Below are 17,238 nucleotides of genomic sequence, written 5' to 3'. Positions count from 1 at the left end.
TAGAATTCCTGTGATTTTGCTGGGTGAGTGACATTTAGCTTCTCTGTATGATCATACCAACACAATGCAATTCAGATTGAACAGGAAACTGAATTCAGGGAAGGAAAATGAGGGAGCCATGGGGCTGGGTTAACTCTTAAGATGTAGAGAAATATGTCTATGCATGGTTTCAACTTCCTAAATCTTCCTGCAAACTCTCTTCTGATTTCTGCTCATCTTCCTTTTCTCATTACTACTATTCAAAGATGTTTTTAGTTCTCATTTCTTTGGTCTATTGAAACAGATGTTTTTGAAGTGGCATGTTTATCAGCAGAGAAAAGTGATGGTGATTCTTTCCATATGAATAGCTGCAAATGAAAAATGGCTTCTGGAACTTACCTTTTGGCAGCCTAGTGGGAATTCATCTCCTTCCCTGCCTACAGTCCCCAGCATGGCCTGTGGTAGATTCTGAATGATGCTCTGGGTTTTCTTTTCCATCTTTTAATTTCTTTTTCCTGAAGAACAATGGCCAGTATAGTGGGTCCTTATGTTAGCATCCTTTCCCCATAAGCTCTGCCCTCCTAGAGCCATACTTTAGAGAAACAATGTTTTCCTTCAGGAATAAAGATTTTCGTAGCATAATTGTGAATCTTGCACTTCCTTTTTGCAATATTTCCTTTTAACAAAATCTATGAGTCAAGTGATGGTAAAAACAAGGGATAAACTGTCTTTTAAGAAGTATTTATAAGACCAAGAATGACTGGGTGGAGGGACCCCTTTCTAAATTACTGTGTTATGTTACTATGAGAACTCCAAAGGAACAAAATCAATATTATAAACTCCAAATGAATTGAAACTTTAACTCTGAGTCATAATACCTCCTAGAATACCATAAAAATATGAGGCTGTACTTGGACCAGACAGTGCTCTCTGCCTAGCGTTCACAGTCAGTGAGCTTGCATATGTGTAGAAGCACAGTCACTCAATCACTCGCACACCCACGAACACGCATCCTGAAAGGAGATTTGCTCTGTAGAACAGAAGCTAGCAGAAGACTGAATGTGCAGGGCTGCTCCTTGGCATAACTTCATGAAAACAAAGGGAATGCAAATATTTATCAGAAAATCCGCAGCAATCAAGCGAGTGTATAATGATACCATCGAGTGGGCATCCAAAGAATGGGTCTATGCTAATGGAATAGAATAATCACATGTGGAATAGCATAATTCTAAAAAAATTTATATTTGGTTGTTATATTTTTTCTTGTAGCAGATTTCCTTGCTTACTTATGTTGTACTTATATTAACATGAAGGCACACGTGTACATCCTTACACTTACCAGCTGGCTGTCGAAAGGAGAAGGCTGGAATAATGAGGTGGTCGAGGGACGCAGGCCCAGAATTGAATGCTTTATAATGTCTTGATATATGGCAGTGTAAGTCCTTCAGCTTTGTTCTTTTTTATCAAAATCATATTGGGTATATTTGGTTGTTTGCATTTCCAAATGAATTTTATAATCAGTCTGTCGATTTCCACCAAATGACCCATGGAGAATTTGTTTGGGATTACATTGAATCTATAGATGAATTTAGGGAGAATTCATATTTCTAAAATACTCAGTTTTAAATTTACGAACATGGATTATGTTTCCATTTCTTTAGGCCATTTAAACTTCTCTCAATAATATCTTATAGTTTTCTATGTTGAGTGCTTTTTTGTCTTTTGTAAGATTTATTCCTAGATACTTTTTATTTTGATGCTTTTGTAGATAGTACCATTTTCTAGTTATTTATTGCTGTTTATCCAGTGACCTTGTTAAATTCTCCTTTTAATTATAATAATTTATTTGCAAGTTCTTTTAGATACCCTGTCTATGCATTATTTCATCTGTAGTGACAGTTTCAATTCTTCTTTCTGGTCTTTCTATCTTTTATTTCTTCTTCTCTCCTTATTGAACTGGTGAAAACTTCCCATACAATCTTGAAGTGAAGGAGTGGTAGGAGGTATTTTCATATTATTAGCTAGTTCAACAACGAAGCTTTCCATATTTCAGTATTATGTATGATGTTTGCTCTATCTTTGTTTTAAAGAAACAGTATCAGATTTAGGAAATTCATTTCTATTCCTTGATTGCTAAAATACTTGTCATGAATAGGTGTTTTCTCAAATGCTTTTTCTAAATCTATCATGACGGTCATATGATTTTTCTCTTTTATTTCTTGAAATATTGAATAACATTTTTCATTGATTTAAAATGTTAAACTAACCTTGCATTCTTGCAAATTTGCGTGGTGTTTCCTTTTCTTTTTATTTATCACTGGATTTAATCTGTTAAAACTTTGTTTAGGATTTTTGCATCCATGTTCCTGAGAGAGAATGGCCTGTAATTCTTTTCTTATAATGTCTTTGTTTGGTTTTGGAATCAAGGGTATGCTGACCTGATAAAATCAGTTGGAAAGTGTTCCCTCTTTTGCTTTTCTCTGGAAGAGTGTGTTATTTCCTCTTTGAACGTTTAGATGAATTCATTGGTAAAGTGATTTAACACTGTAGTTTTCTTTGTGGGAAAATACTAAACTATAGATTCAATTTCTTCAATAGATACAGAAGTATTCATATTTCATCTTTTTTCTTGTGTCAGTTTTGATAAATTAAGTTTTTATGGAATTTTTCCAATTTATCTAAATTTTTAAATGTATCTGCAGAAACGTATTTATGATATCCTCTTATTATTTTTTGAAATGTCTGTGGGATCTGTGGTAATATTCTCTTTTTTATTCTTGATTTTGGTTGTTTGTGCCTTTTCTATTTTTTCTTGATCAGTCTTGCTTGAATTATCAATTTTATTAAGCTTTTCAAAGACCCAACTTTTGGCTTTCTTGATTATTTCTGTTCTGTTTGTTTTATATTTGTTTGGTTTTTTTTTGTTTATTTTTTGCTATCTTTTCCTTTCTTTGAATTAGCCTCTTCTTTTTTAAATATCTTGAGATGGATAATGAAATCACTTATTTTCAGAATTTTTCCTTTTCTAATATATTCATTTAAGGCTACACATTTCCCTTTAAGCACTGCTTTACCTACACGCCACAAGTTTTGATGTGTCATATTTTCACTAACATTTGAAATTATTTTCTGATTTAATCTTTGATTCATGGTTATTTAGAAGCATATTCCTAACTTTCCAAACATTTGGACTATTTCTAGTCATTTTTTTTGTTATTGATTGCAAGCTGAGTTCCACTGTTGTCAGAGAGCATTATCTGTATGATTTCAGTTATTTGAAATTTGTTGAGATTTTCGCTATGATCCAGCATATGGTCAGTTTTTTAAACTGTTAACTTGTGCACTTGAAGAGAGTGTTATACGCTGCAACTGGGTGTAGTGTTCAGTACATGTTCAATTAGGTCAATTTTGTTAATCATGTTGTTTAAAATCTTCCATAACTTTACTAATTTTTTCTACTAGTTAATAACATATAAAGAGAGATGTAAAAATATAGATAGGAACCTAGGCACCCAATTTTTTTTAAGTGAAAAAGTAATTAGAGCTCAATAATTTATTTAAATCTATTTGTACATCTGCTTTAAGCATGTGTAATTGGGAACCACGGAAGCAAAATTCTCTTAATCTATGGCATTAACAAAAGGCAAAGGTTACATAACTGGGCTGTTCTTGCCAGTCATTATCTTGTTGCTGTTCTTGATTTTGGTTTGGAGGTCGCTAGACCAGGAAACCACATGCGCAAAACAAGTCCTTTCCCAGAAATTATTAAAATCAAAGCTTCATACTACCACCAAACTCATGTAAGACCCTAACAAAGTGCCGTCACATGAGAGAGAATATTGATGCTGCGCTGTTCAGAGTACCAGACAAGACTAAATACAACAAAAACATGTAGAATTTTCCCTCTCACTAAGCGCCTGTGCTCGTCTACTTTGCTGCTAGATTGATCTTCCTAAAATCGAAATCCTACCATACCACCCAGACCCCATTTAAAAATTCTCCAGGGGCTCCACATTCTCTCCAGGAGAAAATTAAATTTCTTTCGTTTGGCATTCTGAGCCCACCGGGATCTGGCTCCTGCCTTCTTCTGAAGTTGTATCTCTTCACATACCCCTGAGTTCCAGCCACCCATGTTATTCCCTGAATGGGTCAGTCCTCAGCTGCTCCCTCAGTCCAGAGTCCACCATTTCTCCATCCCATCTTGCTTGCCTGGCTGATGTCTACGGAGGGCCCTGTTATTTGGAGGAGCCTCTCCACAGCGCTTTTTAGCACCCTTGTTGCACGTCTGCCATCACACTTGCTATACTGCACAGTAGGTGCCGGTTAGCTGTCTGTCTTCCCTAATTGAGGGAAGGCACTGCATTTTCTCTTTTGTATTCCTAGAGGCTGTCGCAGTCCCTGCACACAGAAAACCCCCAGTAAATGTTGAATGAGTGTTTCAAGTGCAGCCATCTTAATTAATTATAGAAACAAACAAATTGCCAGAAAAATACTCAGATGGCGTCAACGGATGACATTAAAGCATAAGCCTGACAGTCAGGCTTCAGGCATCCCATTTGGAGGAGTTGTTTTAATTTACTTTCCGTGGCATTTAGGTAAGTGGCAGGGGATGGGAGTGATGGGGGGAAGCAGGTGTGTGAAAAGTACACAAAGACGCCTTTGCCTTACAAACACGGACGTGATCCACTGAAATGGTGATTTTTTTCATTCAAATGAGTCTTTAAGACTCATGAGTCATTGAGACATGTATGGGAAGTGCTGTAAAAGATCCGGTTCCCTTTCACATTCTTTCAAACTAAACAGAGCCTGTCTGAGACAACAGCCATTGGTCACCACACTGGCATTTTAGGAACTGCTTATTCATTCTCAGAGGGAATAACCTTGGGCAGAATGGACAGATATAAGAAAGTGTGTTTCATAGCTTTTTATTCCAGTTAATGTTTGCTTGTGCTTTTCTGATGATTTCATTTTAGTAGTGTCTATAGTTAAACAAATGTATATGCTCTCAAGGCGCAGTATTGTAGGGTTTTCTGGACCTCACTTGGGTAGGGAATAGAGCCTGGTCCATGGTAGGTCAGTTTTCTAAGTTATGAAGTTGAGTCAAAAAGTTACTTCCTAATAAAGTCAACCCCATTGGTCCTAGAAATTATCTTTGTAGAAAAAAAAAGATTTTTTTCTCTTCTACTTTGACAGCTTTTCAAATTCCAAAGTATGGTGTTCAGGCCTTCCCTTATTTCGTCTCTCTCTTCCAACGCTTTTATGGATCTCAAATATGACGTGGTCTCAAGATACCTCAGCATCCAGGACTTGCTCCAGACTTGAGGGCACAGAGAACTGAAGTGATACAGCATTTCTTCCTATGTCTTGTAGCAAAGAAGCATATAGAAAGCAAAGAGTTTATGTGGTGAAATGAAAGACTCACGTAAAGGCCCATGGCTCGTAAACAATGAAATTATACACTATCTTAACAGAAAGGCATCTTGCCAAAGTTTGAAAGCATAAGCTATTCCTAAAATGGTGTTGCGCTTCTATACTGGAACTATCATCTGGCAGCCACAGTGACATAAATGGATGGAGTGCTGGGAACTAGGAACATTCACTCAGAAGAGAAACTTTATTATTGTTGTATATTTCCTTTTCCCCTCCCTCCCCCTCTCCCTGTCTCCCTTCCTTTAGATGCCCAGACCAAAAATCCTTTTGAATAGCTTTAAAAAGCTGCATATACAGACTACAGCTTATTACGGGACCCATCCTTGGGAACATTTACCTTTTCGGTAAAGTGAATTCACATGGAAAAACATCCAGACTTTGTTTTACTAGGAAAACAAAGGATGGCATCTGAGCCTTCCTGCCTTAGCTAGTTGTCTCCAAGTTTAACAAAAATGCTTTATAAAATGGATATGAAAGATCTTGGCTACTTTTAGACAATCCCTCTGAAGATGGATTCAGATCTAGGGCAAACCTGTACTGCGATGGAAAATAGGGAAGGGTACCTCATTATTCCCAAAAACTTCAGGAAATTTTTCAGTTTTTGGCACTAGTCGGTGACCTGTGGGCAAAGAGCTAATTTGAAACTCCTCTGCCCACAAAGCAGCAATGTGATTAAGAGGGAGATGGTAGGTAGGAGAGGGCAGGGCAGTGTTCCAAGAAGGATAAAGAACTCGAGAAGGTGGACTGACAGACAGGCCAATGGAACAGCGCCCACCAGAAAGCTCTCCTAGAGCTCAGCAATAGCTGAAAATAGGGACATTTGGCATTTCCTAGGGTTTGTGTGGCAGCTAAATAGAGCAGAAAGCTGGCAGCTATGTGGACAAGGACAGCTATAGCTTGTGTCTGACGGGTGCTAGTCCAAATAGGAGCTGGGTATATAGAAAGTTGGTCACCATTTACTCGTTTTAAAACAGAGTTCTTATAGTGTTTGTATTGTCATATTTTGTTTCTTTTTAATTTCTTCTCTCAATATGTTCACGTTTTTATTACGTAATTATTTCAACTCTCCTCTTCATTTCACAGATCTATGTTTTCTTGAATTTTATTGAACACACAGCAGATGCTCCCTAAAATTTACTTTTGTTTCCATTAGTGAATTTTCTTTTCAAAAGTGAGTTCTTTCTCTGCATTTTGGGTGCTGTATTCTTTGCTTGCTTTATTGCTGAATCTTTTTGTAGATTTTTTTTTTCTGTTTAGTCATCCATGAACAAAAAGAGGTGAATGTTGATTAGGTGTTTTCCATAAACACAGTGAGTGTGTTGTCCTAAGTTCCCTTCGTGTCAGCCAAGGTAGAATCTTCTTGGTAGAATTGGTAGAATCTTCTACTCATCTTGTAAGCTAGAAAGATGGGAGTAGATGTGAATTTCTGGTACCTCTTATGCATCCTAAAGGTACTCTATTCTGTGTCATTTCTTCTCTGAGTTTGTTGAAGCCACTGGGCTAAGGGTTTACTTCTGTTTACAGCTTTCTGTCAGGTCAGACCTTCATACGGGACACATCACTGTGGCTGTGCCTAATGTCAGTCTGGCACTACTGGTGACTTTAGCAGGGGAAAGCCCCACACTACTGATTTCCTGCTAACTGTGGCGCTAAGCCTGGGACTTTCCAGGGGAGATGATTTTCAGGGCTGCTGATCTGAACTGCTGAGTGGGATTCCAAGTGATGCTTCCTCTGGGAGCACCTCTCCTGGTCTAGCCTGGAGTTCTGGCTACCAGATGGCAAGACGATATGATGCTCTTCATGACTTGATTCCCCTGATATTGTGCTTTCTCAGGAGTAGGAATTGTTAACGATAGTGGATATAAAGTAATATTCTGTATAATGTTCTTAATAATTTCAATTGTTTTTTGGCTGATTATAATTAATTTTTAGTTCATAAAAGTGACATAGGAAGCATTTATACTAGGAATAGGATTTGTCTTAGGAAAGGAGCGTCAGTCATTTTCGTGTTTAGTTGTCTTTGTATAATTAGCATTTTAGACTACTTGTCTATTTTGTAAGGGTTGGCCTAGTTAAATCTAGGTCATAAATCCACAATCCACTTAATTGGAGATCTATGAATCTACCCCTTTTGAAAGACCACTGTCCTAGAGTATTCGTTAAAGTTTTTTGTTTCTGTTTTCTGGAAGAGTATATTAATGGTGAAATTTTGGACTTGCCCATACCTGAGAATATATTTGTTGTCTTCACATATACATGGTAATTCTACTAAATATAGATATAGATATTTTGAATTATATCATATTCGTCTCAAAAACTGGTATTGTTGTTAAATTACTTTCTGGTATTTAACATGGTAGAAGTCTATGGCCAGCTTGAAATTTTGTTGCTTTGTAAGTAATCTATTTTATTTTCTCAAACATTTTCAAGTTCTTTTCTTTATTCTTTGAAATAAAAAATTACAACAGCGTATGTTGGATGTTTTTGTTTATTTTTTTTCTGGTTTTATTTGATCCCTTTTCATCTGCTTATAAAGGTTTTTCTTCACTCTAGGAACACTTCTTTGCTTAAAGCTGCTTCCATTTGTTTCTTTCGAATGGAAGCCTTATTATCGGTAGGATCACCTGGTTCTTACTTCTATTAGTCTTGTATTTTCCCTCATCATGTTTTACGTTTCGCCCTTACTTCTTAGGTTTTGAGAATGGTGATGGATCCTATTAGAGATTCATGTCACGTCCTGGTAGAATCTTTAAACCCCTAATGATGGGAGAAACATAAAAAACATTTAAATTTACCCCCGTTTTACTTTGTCAGTTGAGAGTCCAAACGGTCTAGCGGGTATTTGGGCCCCTGGAGGTGAGAGTCAAAATTAGAGGCAGACTTAGCCAGGAATGTGTTCTGCTCAAGAGCTTCCATTCCTTATTTGGACCAGCTCTCAGGGCTCGCTGCTGCAGTCTCCCCATTCTTTGGCAGGCTGGCTGTCCACTGTGTGCGAGTGACTGTTGAGCCCTTCCGTGCCAACTGCCAGTCCTGTTGCTGCCTCTGAAACCCAGAACACTTCCTAGTGCTGCTAATGGGAGCCACGAGGCTGACCCTCACCTCCAAGCCTGCAGAGAGGCCTCTGCTGATTTCCTTTGTATATTTCTCTTTTGCATGTTGGAGATTCACAAGTCAGGTGTGACTGCCCTCAATCTGATTTCCCCTGTCTTTTACATCATTGAAATTCCTGGAGAATTTCTTATATATGGCTGACCCTCTTGCCTACTTTTTAAGGTCGATCCAGAGTTTTTCCTCATTCTCTATTGCTGATCATTTTTGCCTAGATCTGGAGGGGAGTGGTTTATACCTTGCCAAGGAGTCGACCTATTCTCTCTTATGAATGCAAGTCTGAGGATGTTTTGAAGTCAGGAAGGTGGGAACAGCCTTGGGAAATGGAAACTTGATAATAATCTCAAGTATCCTGCTAGAATGTTTCTTATCTGGTTACCTCTGATGATCAAGATCACTAAATAACCACAAAGACAATAATGATAACAATTGCCTTTTTAAAAAACAACTGGGAAAAAGAGGATGTTGGTCCAAGAGTACAACCTTCCAATTATAAGATGAATAAGTTTTGGGTATCTAATGTACAACATGGTGATTATAATTAGCAAGTATTAATTTCAAGTATTGTACACTTGAAAGTTGTGAAGAGAGTAAATCTTAAACGTTCTCACCACACATATGAAAAATTGTGATTGTGTGAGGTGATGGATATGTTAACTAACCTTATTATAGTAATCTTTTGCAAAATATATGTGTATCAAATCATCATGTTGTACACCTTAAACTTACACAATATTATATATCAATTATATTTCTGTAAAGTTGGAGGAAAAAAACCCACATGATGGATGTGGCTATATCAGTATCAATTTGATTTAATCTTTATATCAACCTAGGAAATTTGGTGGTTGGATCTCTACTTTCTAGCTGATACAGAGAAGTTTAATAACTTGCCAGGTATTGCATAGCTAATGCATTGTGAAGTGGGATTCACACCCAAAGTTATCCTCAAAGTTTTTGCTCTTTTCTTTGCTGGTTGTCAGACAGCCCAAAGAGTTGTCCAATCTCCAAATCTCTGTGGTATTTACAGTGTTCCCAGTTATTGGACTTTAATCGTCTGTTGGCATTTTATCGCTTTCATATATATTACATCCTTCTCTGTGGGGATAATGTTGATATAAATAAGAGGAGAGCATGTTTTACCATTTTTTTGTACTCTCTGGAACTCTTGACTAGCAATGGAGAAGAGCTTGTCCTCAGTACCTTGGTTTGTCATTCTTCCTCATTTTTTTAAAAAAATTAAGGTATTTATCTGCTTCTAGGGGAATTCCTTCTGTCCAGTAAAATAGTTTGCCTTCGTGTATCCCTTATGTAGCCCTCTGTGGTGATTTTGGTGGTCTAAACCTCCTCACCTGTCTTGGAACACCCGTGAGCCATGAGGCTGCTCTTCTCTATGGTCACTGCTGCTGAGCCAAGTACCTTCAACAGCAGAATGTCGGGTGGTGTTTGGTGATGCTGTTGCTGGCCATGCTTTACTACATCCAATTAGAACAAAAAAATTAAATCATAGAAGAAGCAAAATCCCTGGCAATTTAGAGAACTCTTAGAAAGATCAAAGGTAGCTAGAAAGTGTTGGGGGTGGTTAGTGCCTGGTGGATGAGAACATATTTGTTCTTGCTTCACAATGGCAAAAATGTATGCATTTATTCTATAACTTGTTCCTTTGAGAAATACTGGTCGACTCCATCATTAGATTTATATTTTCGTTTCAGATATATTGGAATAAATAAAAACAGTCTATGGCTGTAAAATGTGTCACTACAATTGTAGGATTATTCTTTGTTTTCTCTATTGCAATTGAATCCTATCTTTTTTCCCTAGGTTACGGTCTTTGGTCAAACAATTAGAGAGAGGGGAGGCTTCAGTGGTAGATCTTAAGAAGAATTTGGAATATGCAGCCACAGTGCTTGAATCTGTGTACATCGATGAAACCAGGTAAGCTAAAAATGACAAGAAGTCAGTGCAGTGATGGTAAATTTTCTGTTATATGGCTTTTCTGAAATGTCCCCATGGCACGTATGGGGTAGCATTCAAATGACTGGTCTAGGAGCTTGTTTCCACAGCCAAATGGGGTAGATTTGGACATTACATATCCTCTGTACCTCCTTATCTATGAAAGAGTATAAAGATAAGTTAATAGAACTTATCTTACATGGGCGTTTTGACAATGAAGTGAGACAATGTAAGAGGAGAAAGAGTAATTTTTTAAAATCTTGTAAGATTTTAATCAAATGTAGAGTTCCACTGTAATTATTGCATGTTGTTAGCCTCAGTCTATACATTATGTTCATGTTTTAATTCACAATATCTATCTGTAAATGGAGGCTCCTGAAGAGACAAATGGAGAAGCATTTGTCCTCTTAAGCACCCAGTGTTCCTCCTTCAATCTTAGATATGGTACGGATTTTCTTAGCAGACTCTTTCCACTTGAATTATCTAAAGTATTAAAGCATTTCCAGTTACTGAATGCATCTGAAAGTAACAAAATTTACTTTTGAAAAATGTTGAAATAGTGTACATGAAAGGCGTTTCTTCTTTTTTCTTGTTCAGACAGGCTCTTCTGTCAGTATTTGTGATGTCTGACTTTTCTATGTCAAATTCCAATCTGAAAGGATTTCCCGGTAATCTGAGAAATGTGTGGCTTAGTTTTTGGTGACGTGCTTGGTTCCTTATTTAAGAATATTTGATATCATGGTTTTTTCCCAAACGTTACGTTTTCTCCTCTCCCCCCCCCCCAATTCATGTGTTTAAAGGAAAAAAAGAACCAAACTTTTTCGTTGACACCTGTTTTTATTGCTTATTTTTAGTAGACCTTAATATACGTATAAAATACAATTTTAAGTCTTATTGTAACTTATTACTATTTATGTTTTGTTCTCGTTTTCTGATCTATGAACAAGTTTGAAAAATTAGCTAAGCACACCTGACAGGTGACTGAAATCACTGTGCTCAAATAAAGAACTGCGTTATTTTAGAATTTTTGCTTGAATTTAGACATTTAAATTTCTGTAACGTCCTATCAAACTAGAAGGTATGTCAGTTGCCATCAATTGGGTTCATTACTTCAGGGGAGTGGGTTGATGTGATTTGGGCGATCCTTTGCCAAGTCTTTATTTCTTTTTCTTTTTCTTTTTAACTTATTTTTATTAAGATATAATTGACGTATAACACTGTGTAAGTTTAAAGCATATAAAGCGTTGACTTTATGCATTTATATATTGCAATATGATTACCATCATTGCGTTAGCTAACACCTCTATCATGTCACATTATTATTATTTTTTTTGCGATAGGAACAAACTAGTCTTTTAGCAGCTTTGAAGTTTATAATACAGTATTGTTGTCTATAGCAAAGTCTTTAAATGTTTTTTTTTTTAAAAAAAAACAAAATAATGCCACATGGTCTATCTATGAAGTAAACATCCCTGTGAATGCATTTTTAAATGTTAGGTGCAGAATCCATTCAAATTCCACAAACCTTCTAGGAATAAAGATACTGGGTACTCCTGAGTGCAATGGTTCTGAGACCCACAGAGCCTGAGGAGTGTATTTGACTTTCCCTGACTCCATTGTTCCCTTGTCCAGTCTGGTAGAGAGAGCCATCCTGAAACATAAATGATGGGAAAGACCATTCTGGAACACAAATGATGTGCTTTCACAAGCTTACCAAAAAGGTGCTGTATTTTTTGTGGCCAGTTTAATTTGGTTTCCTTGTGCCTGTGTATGCAGGTCGGGTGGAGAGAAAGAGCAGCTGTTTTGAACAGAAAGTTCTAACTTCAGATTTAATCTCAGTGTCCTGATTGTGTTTCTTGTGTTCAGGCGACTCCTGGATACAGAGGATGAGCTCAGTGACATTCAGTCAGATGCGGTGCCTTCTGAGGTCCGAGACTGGCTGGCCTCCACCTTCACGCGGCAGATGGGGATGATGCTCAGAAGGAGTGAGGAGAAGCCGCGGTTCAAGAGCATCGTCCATGCAGTACAGGCTGGGATATTTGTGGAGAGGTAAAGAGAGCTGTCATTCAATGACCAAAGCAGCAAAGGACCACCAGTTTGCAATAAATAGAAGCTTTGCTTTGATGTGTTCTGGTATCTTTACAAATACTGTAAATTCTGAGTGGAAACAGATAGTCTTGAATGAGAGATGACGAAAACATATCTATTTTAATCTCTATAGCATCATTAGGACAAGCTTTTGCTTTTGCTCAGAATTCTTTTTGTTAACTAGAGAAGATTTAATGAGTTCAGTCTCTAATTTTTAAAGAAGGACATCATCTAATCCATCCTCCTTTGAAGTATGTGGATGGTACCTGCATTTGTAACGGGTTAGGCTGCCTTGAGGTCGTTGACCCAGAGAGGACAGTTTACTTAAGGGGTGTGAGTTCTTCACAACATTTTCCAATTTTGTTAGCCATTTTGCGCATTGAAATTGATTTGCTTCGCTTCCCCAGAAATAGATTCCAGAAATCGATGTATTCTTTCTATAATCCTTCTTGCACAAATTGATTTATTCTTCCTTTGACCCTTATTGCACCATTATGGCTTTTCGAAGGGCCATAGTCAGTTCAAAGTTCACCTGGGACATTGTTCATCTTGTTTTTGACGGTTCTGACGAACAAGCTCTTCTCAATGGGTTGCCCATAGGCGTTCTCCGTTGAGGTTAAAGTGCTCCTGTGCATGGTGTCCGTGCTGTGCTGTAATTCACTTCTGCTGGAAGAGGTGGTACACTTTAGTAATTTAATTTCCACTGTGGGGCACATAGATTAATTTTTGTTTGTTTGTATCCAACAGTTCCTTAGTTTAGGACTGCTTTAATTTCTTTAGAATTTAAAACAGGCCACTTCAGAGCCTATGAAAAAGGATATAAAAGAAATTTTAAGTTTCTTGGGTCCCCAGACAACATGACTTCTCATTGTTTGTCACTACTTGGTATAAGTCTGTGGCCTGCTCATTCTTCTTTGTAAGATATAATATGGCATTTTTCCCCTCTGACTTTGCCAGAATGTATAGACGGACATCAAACATGGTTGGACTGAGCTACCCAGCAGCTGTTATTGAAGCATTAAAGGTAATACCCATGAAAAGATCTCACAATGTACACGCTACCCCATAGACAGTTTAGTTAAATTTGTTGTTAGAAAATAAGAGCCTTTTATTTACAGCTCATTTATGGGTTTCCCAGTCATTCCTGACTTTTCTCTTTCATTATCTTTTACTTACTTATTCTAACAATATCACTATCTTTTTCACCTTCGTCTTGCTAGTTTTTTAAAAGTCAAGCTCTGTGAGGATTTCATTTCGTTCTACTCCCTTGGAGCAGTTTAGTGATCTGTGCAGTGATCTGGCCTATGAGACTCAGTTTGACTTTGGCCATAGGAGATCAAATTTGTTCTGGTTGTAAATATTCGACATCAGGAGGATCTTTGGTGATCATAACTGTGTCATTATCTGATTACCTACTCTATGTCCATTTTATAGAAGAAGAAACTAAGACTCAGCAAGATTAAAAAAAAGGACACAGTTAATTAGAGACAGAGCTAAGGTTTGATGCCAGAGTTCCAGGCACATAGGCAGCTCTCAGTAACATGTTACAACATCAATGGATGCCCCAGAGCCCATGGTCTCTCCGTATCTCCTACTGTTTTCCTGAGACTCACTGAGCCCAGAAGTTCTATGGGAAGTCATGCATATATTTGAGTTTAAATGGGCTAAATCCTGCAGAATTAATCCCAATCAGGCAAACTCTCGGATTATCTAGAATGTCTCTAAGCGCCCCAAAGCAGATGTATTCCTCTAGGTGTGTGTTGATTCAGATCTGCTGGGCTGAGGGGGTCCCGGCTATGCTGAACTGACTTGGCTTTTGGATTTGAGGGGGGTACTACGCTAATATCCAGGATCACTATGCTGGTTGACATTGTGTGGTACCTACACATGGAGTCACGTCCATTTGCTCAGGGATGTCCCACCATTCTGACTATTGTTAAAACTATTACTGTCTTTGAAACCTGAAAAATGTACTATGTGATGATATTTTCAGAAGAGAACCTAAATTACCTATTCATGAATCAGGGGTGAGAGTGCTTCTTGATTAATTTAATGTCAAGAAAGAGTTCTATAGGGTCATGTTGATTGTATATTTCATAGTCCCTTTCTCTCGTCTCAGAGACATTCACTCACTGAATTTGTGAGATCCTATATATTCAGATTCTCGGTTCTCCATTTTCTGTCTCTTCTTAACTCATTTTAAGAACAAGAAGGATACTCAAGAAGAGTATTGCAAGAAGACACGTTTTCTCTCCCTCCTCTTTACCCCCACTCTAATGCCCAATACCTCAGTGTAATTTACTGTGATATTTCCCACTTAATCAGTGAAATCACTTCATGAGATCCAATGTTTCATAACATCTGCTACGAAGTTACGTTGATTTTTCTAACTGAACCTGAAACATTCAGTGAAAGTCTTAGGAACATTAAAAACATCTTTTATCTGTAATTTCTTCCTTTATTCTGAACATAAATACAGGTGGTTGTACCTGTACTAAGAAATTTATGAAAATATTTCCAAATTAGAGCATCTTTTCTATGCAGAATAACTGAAGAAAATGTGGAACACCTTGTGATGTGCATGAATTGTTATTTTATGCTTAGGGAAAAGTAATTCTCAGATGCACACATGTTGTCTTTCCGAGGGGAAAGTTACCTAGCGACTCAGACGAAGAGTAAGTACTCACTCTCTGAATTACCACCCTTCTCCACCAGTATTGCTGATACGTGCAAAAGGCTAAAGCTGCTATTTCTCTTGGTCCTGTCCCGTGTTTACTGGGCAAGTTTAAGGCCTTTATACAATGTAATATTTTTCCTCCTCCCTAGACTCTGGTTTTATTTGCAGTGAGTTGGAGGTGAGTTGGAGAGATCACACAGATAAATTCTTTTTTTTTTCTTTTTTTTATGTAGTACCTGTTCGAAAAAGGTTATTTCCACTTCACTGCCTGCAGTGTATATGGAACCACTATTGTTTTCTTCTATTGCAGAAAGTTTCCCCAAAGGCGGAGAGAGTACAATTCAATAAAATAGCCAACATGCTAGTGTTGTGTTAACCTTTGTGATTAATGTAAGAATGTGGCATAAAATTGCATTTAAGTAAGAGAATAATTGACCACTGCCAATCTCTAAATATGAGATAGGTTGCATTTTTGTTCTTTTTATTTTTTCCATGTGATATATGCTAGCTTCTCATTTGGGATGTTTTCTCTCTAATCTTCTGGGGTGGGGGTTATTGGAAATGGAGAAGTGTGCTGTTCTTTAGAAGGGCATCTGCTGGGTGACTCAGGAAGAGACACCGTGGGTGGACTCCAGGTTTAAAGTGGGAGGAAATGAGGAGGTTCCAGGCTTCCTTTAGGTTAGACTAATAGGAAGTTCATGCAGTTTCTTCATGGGAATGGTCCTTGGTCTGAGTTTGTAAAAGAAGAAGAAAAGTTTAAGGCAGTTAAATTAGGTGCTTGTTAAGATGCAGATTCCAGACCCCACACCAGGATTCTGCAGAGTCCTCCACCGGAGGATGAGCATTTTTTCCAAGCATTCCAGGTAGTTCTGAAGAAGACTAAAATTTGAGAATCACAGCTAAGTCCTCCCAAAAATAAGGGGCTGGAGAAGACACCCATCTTACTGTCTCTGTGGGAGTAACTATTTATAGATAAATAAGACTTTGAACTTCAAGAAGGAGTGTAAAGAGTGTGTTCAGCTTAGCTCTTAGTTTTACTTTTTTCAGTGAAATAACTTACAGATTTTAGGACCACGTCCACAGATCAGTGATTCCAGAAGTGGTAGCTTTTTTCTGTCCTGTGAAATGAAAGCTTTCTCCTTGGTTTCAGCTCAGCGGTTTGGATTGAAGTAACACATTATTTTGTATTCTCTATCATGCATGTTTCTGAAACTTTTACGTGGGTTAACATTCTGAACTGTGGACTAAGAGGAAGTTAGTATCAAGGGGCTGGGGAGAAGTTTAGAGTAAGGAAGCAGCCTTGGTTGTTGTGAAGTGAATTGAATATTTGAAATTTGGCGGAAGTAGTTGAAGGGCTTAATGGAAAGAGCCTGAGTTTACGCATCTGTTGAACGTGTGTGTGTGTTCTGGGCCCACTTGTGTCCCTAGCACTTAGTTGCCATGTGTCTTAGGGAAACTAGGTAACTTCTCAGTTTTCTCATCTGTAGAATGTAACTTATAATACCCATCACTAAGAGTTGGTTTTAGGGTAAATTCCATATTTATCACTGATCACAATGCCTAGAGCATATGGTAGGCACTCATTAAATTATAGCTGTTTTTAATGATAATAAGACTATTTAATATTTTATCAGTAAATGCTAGGTAGGACTGCCAGATTGGAAAAGTTTGAGAGTGGAAAGGGTGTTAGAGTCTTAGGCTTTGAAATCCCAGGTGAGGGCTGCAGGCTAGCACCAAAGTAGGGAGGTTGGTAGCTGTGTAAGTGACTGTGGACTAATGCATTCTTTCTCTATGTTCTGTCCTGCAGGATGTGGACAAGTGGTCCTTTGATGTCTTTTCCCTCAATGAAGCCAGCGGGGATCATGCACTGAAATTCATTTTCTATGAATTACTCACACGCTATGATCTGATCAGCCGTTTCAAGGTCAGTGCCTAATTAAAAAAAAAAAAAAAAAACTACACACATTCTTCCATGACTTTTGGGCTAAGAGTAAGAGAATCTT

General features: G+C 37.7%; 1 protein-coding gene across 10 annotated transcripts in view; it reads left to right on the top strand.

Annotated features, from left to right (window-relative positions):
• PDE1C (phosphodiesterase 1C) overlaps positions 1-17,238 on the top strand; it is a 597,159-nt gene that overhangs the window by 482,413 nt on the left and 97,508 nt on the right. For all 10 annotated transcript variants that reach the window (XM_070616196.1, XM_008522292.2, XM_070616191.1 and 7 more), the window contains 4 exons: positions 10,339-10,452; positions 12,337-12,519; positions 13,516-13,582; positions 17,043-17,159. In XM_070616196.1, the coding sequence (XP_070472297.1) occupies positions 10,339-10,452; positions 12,337-12,519; positions 13,516-13,582; positions 17,043-17,159 (481 nt within the window). The remainder of the gene's footprint in view (positions 1-10,338; positions 10,453-12,336; positions 12,520-13,515; positions 13,583-17,042; positions 17,160-17,238) is intronic.

This window comes from Equus przewalskii, chromosome 4 (assembly GCF_037783145.1).
Source record: "Equus przewalskii isolate Varuska chromosome 4, EquPr2, whole genome shotgun sequence".
In the NCBI taxonomy this organism is placed as follows: Eukaryota; Metazoa; Chordata; class Mammalia; order Perissodactyla; family Equidae; genus Equus; species Equus przewalskii.
The sequence above is the reverse complement of the archived record's forward strand: the minus strand, read 5'-3'. Positions and strand labels throughout refer to the sequence as shown.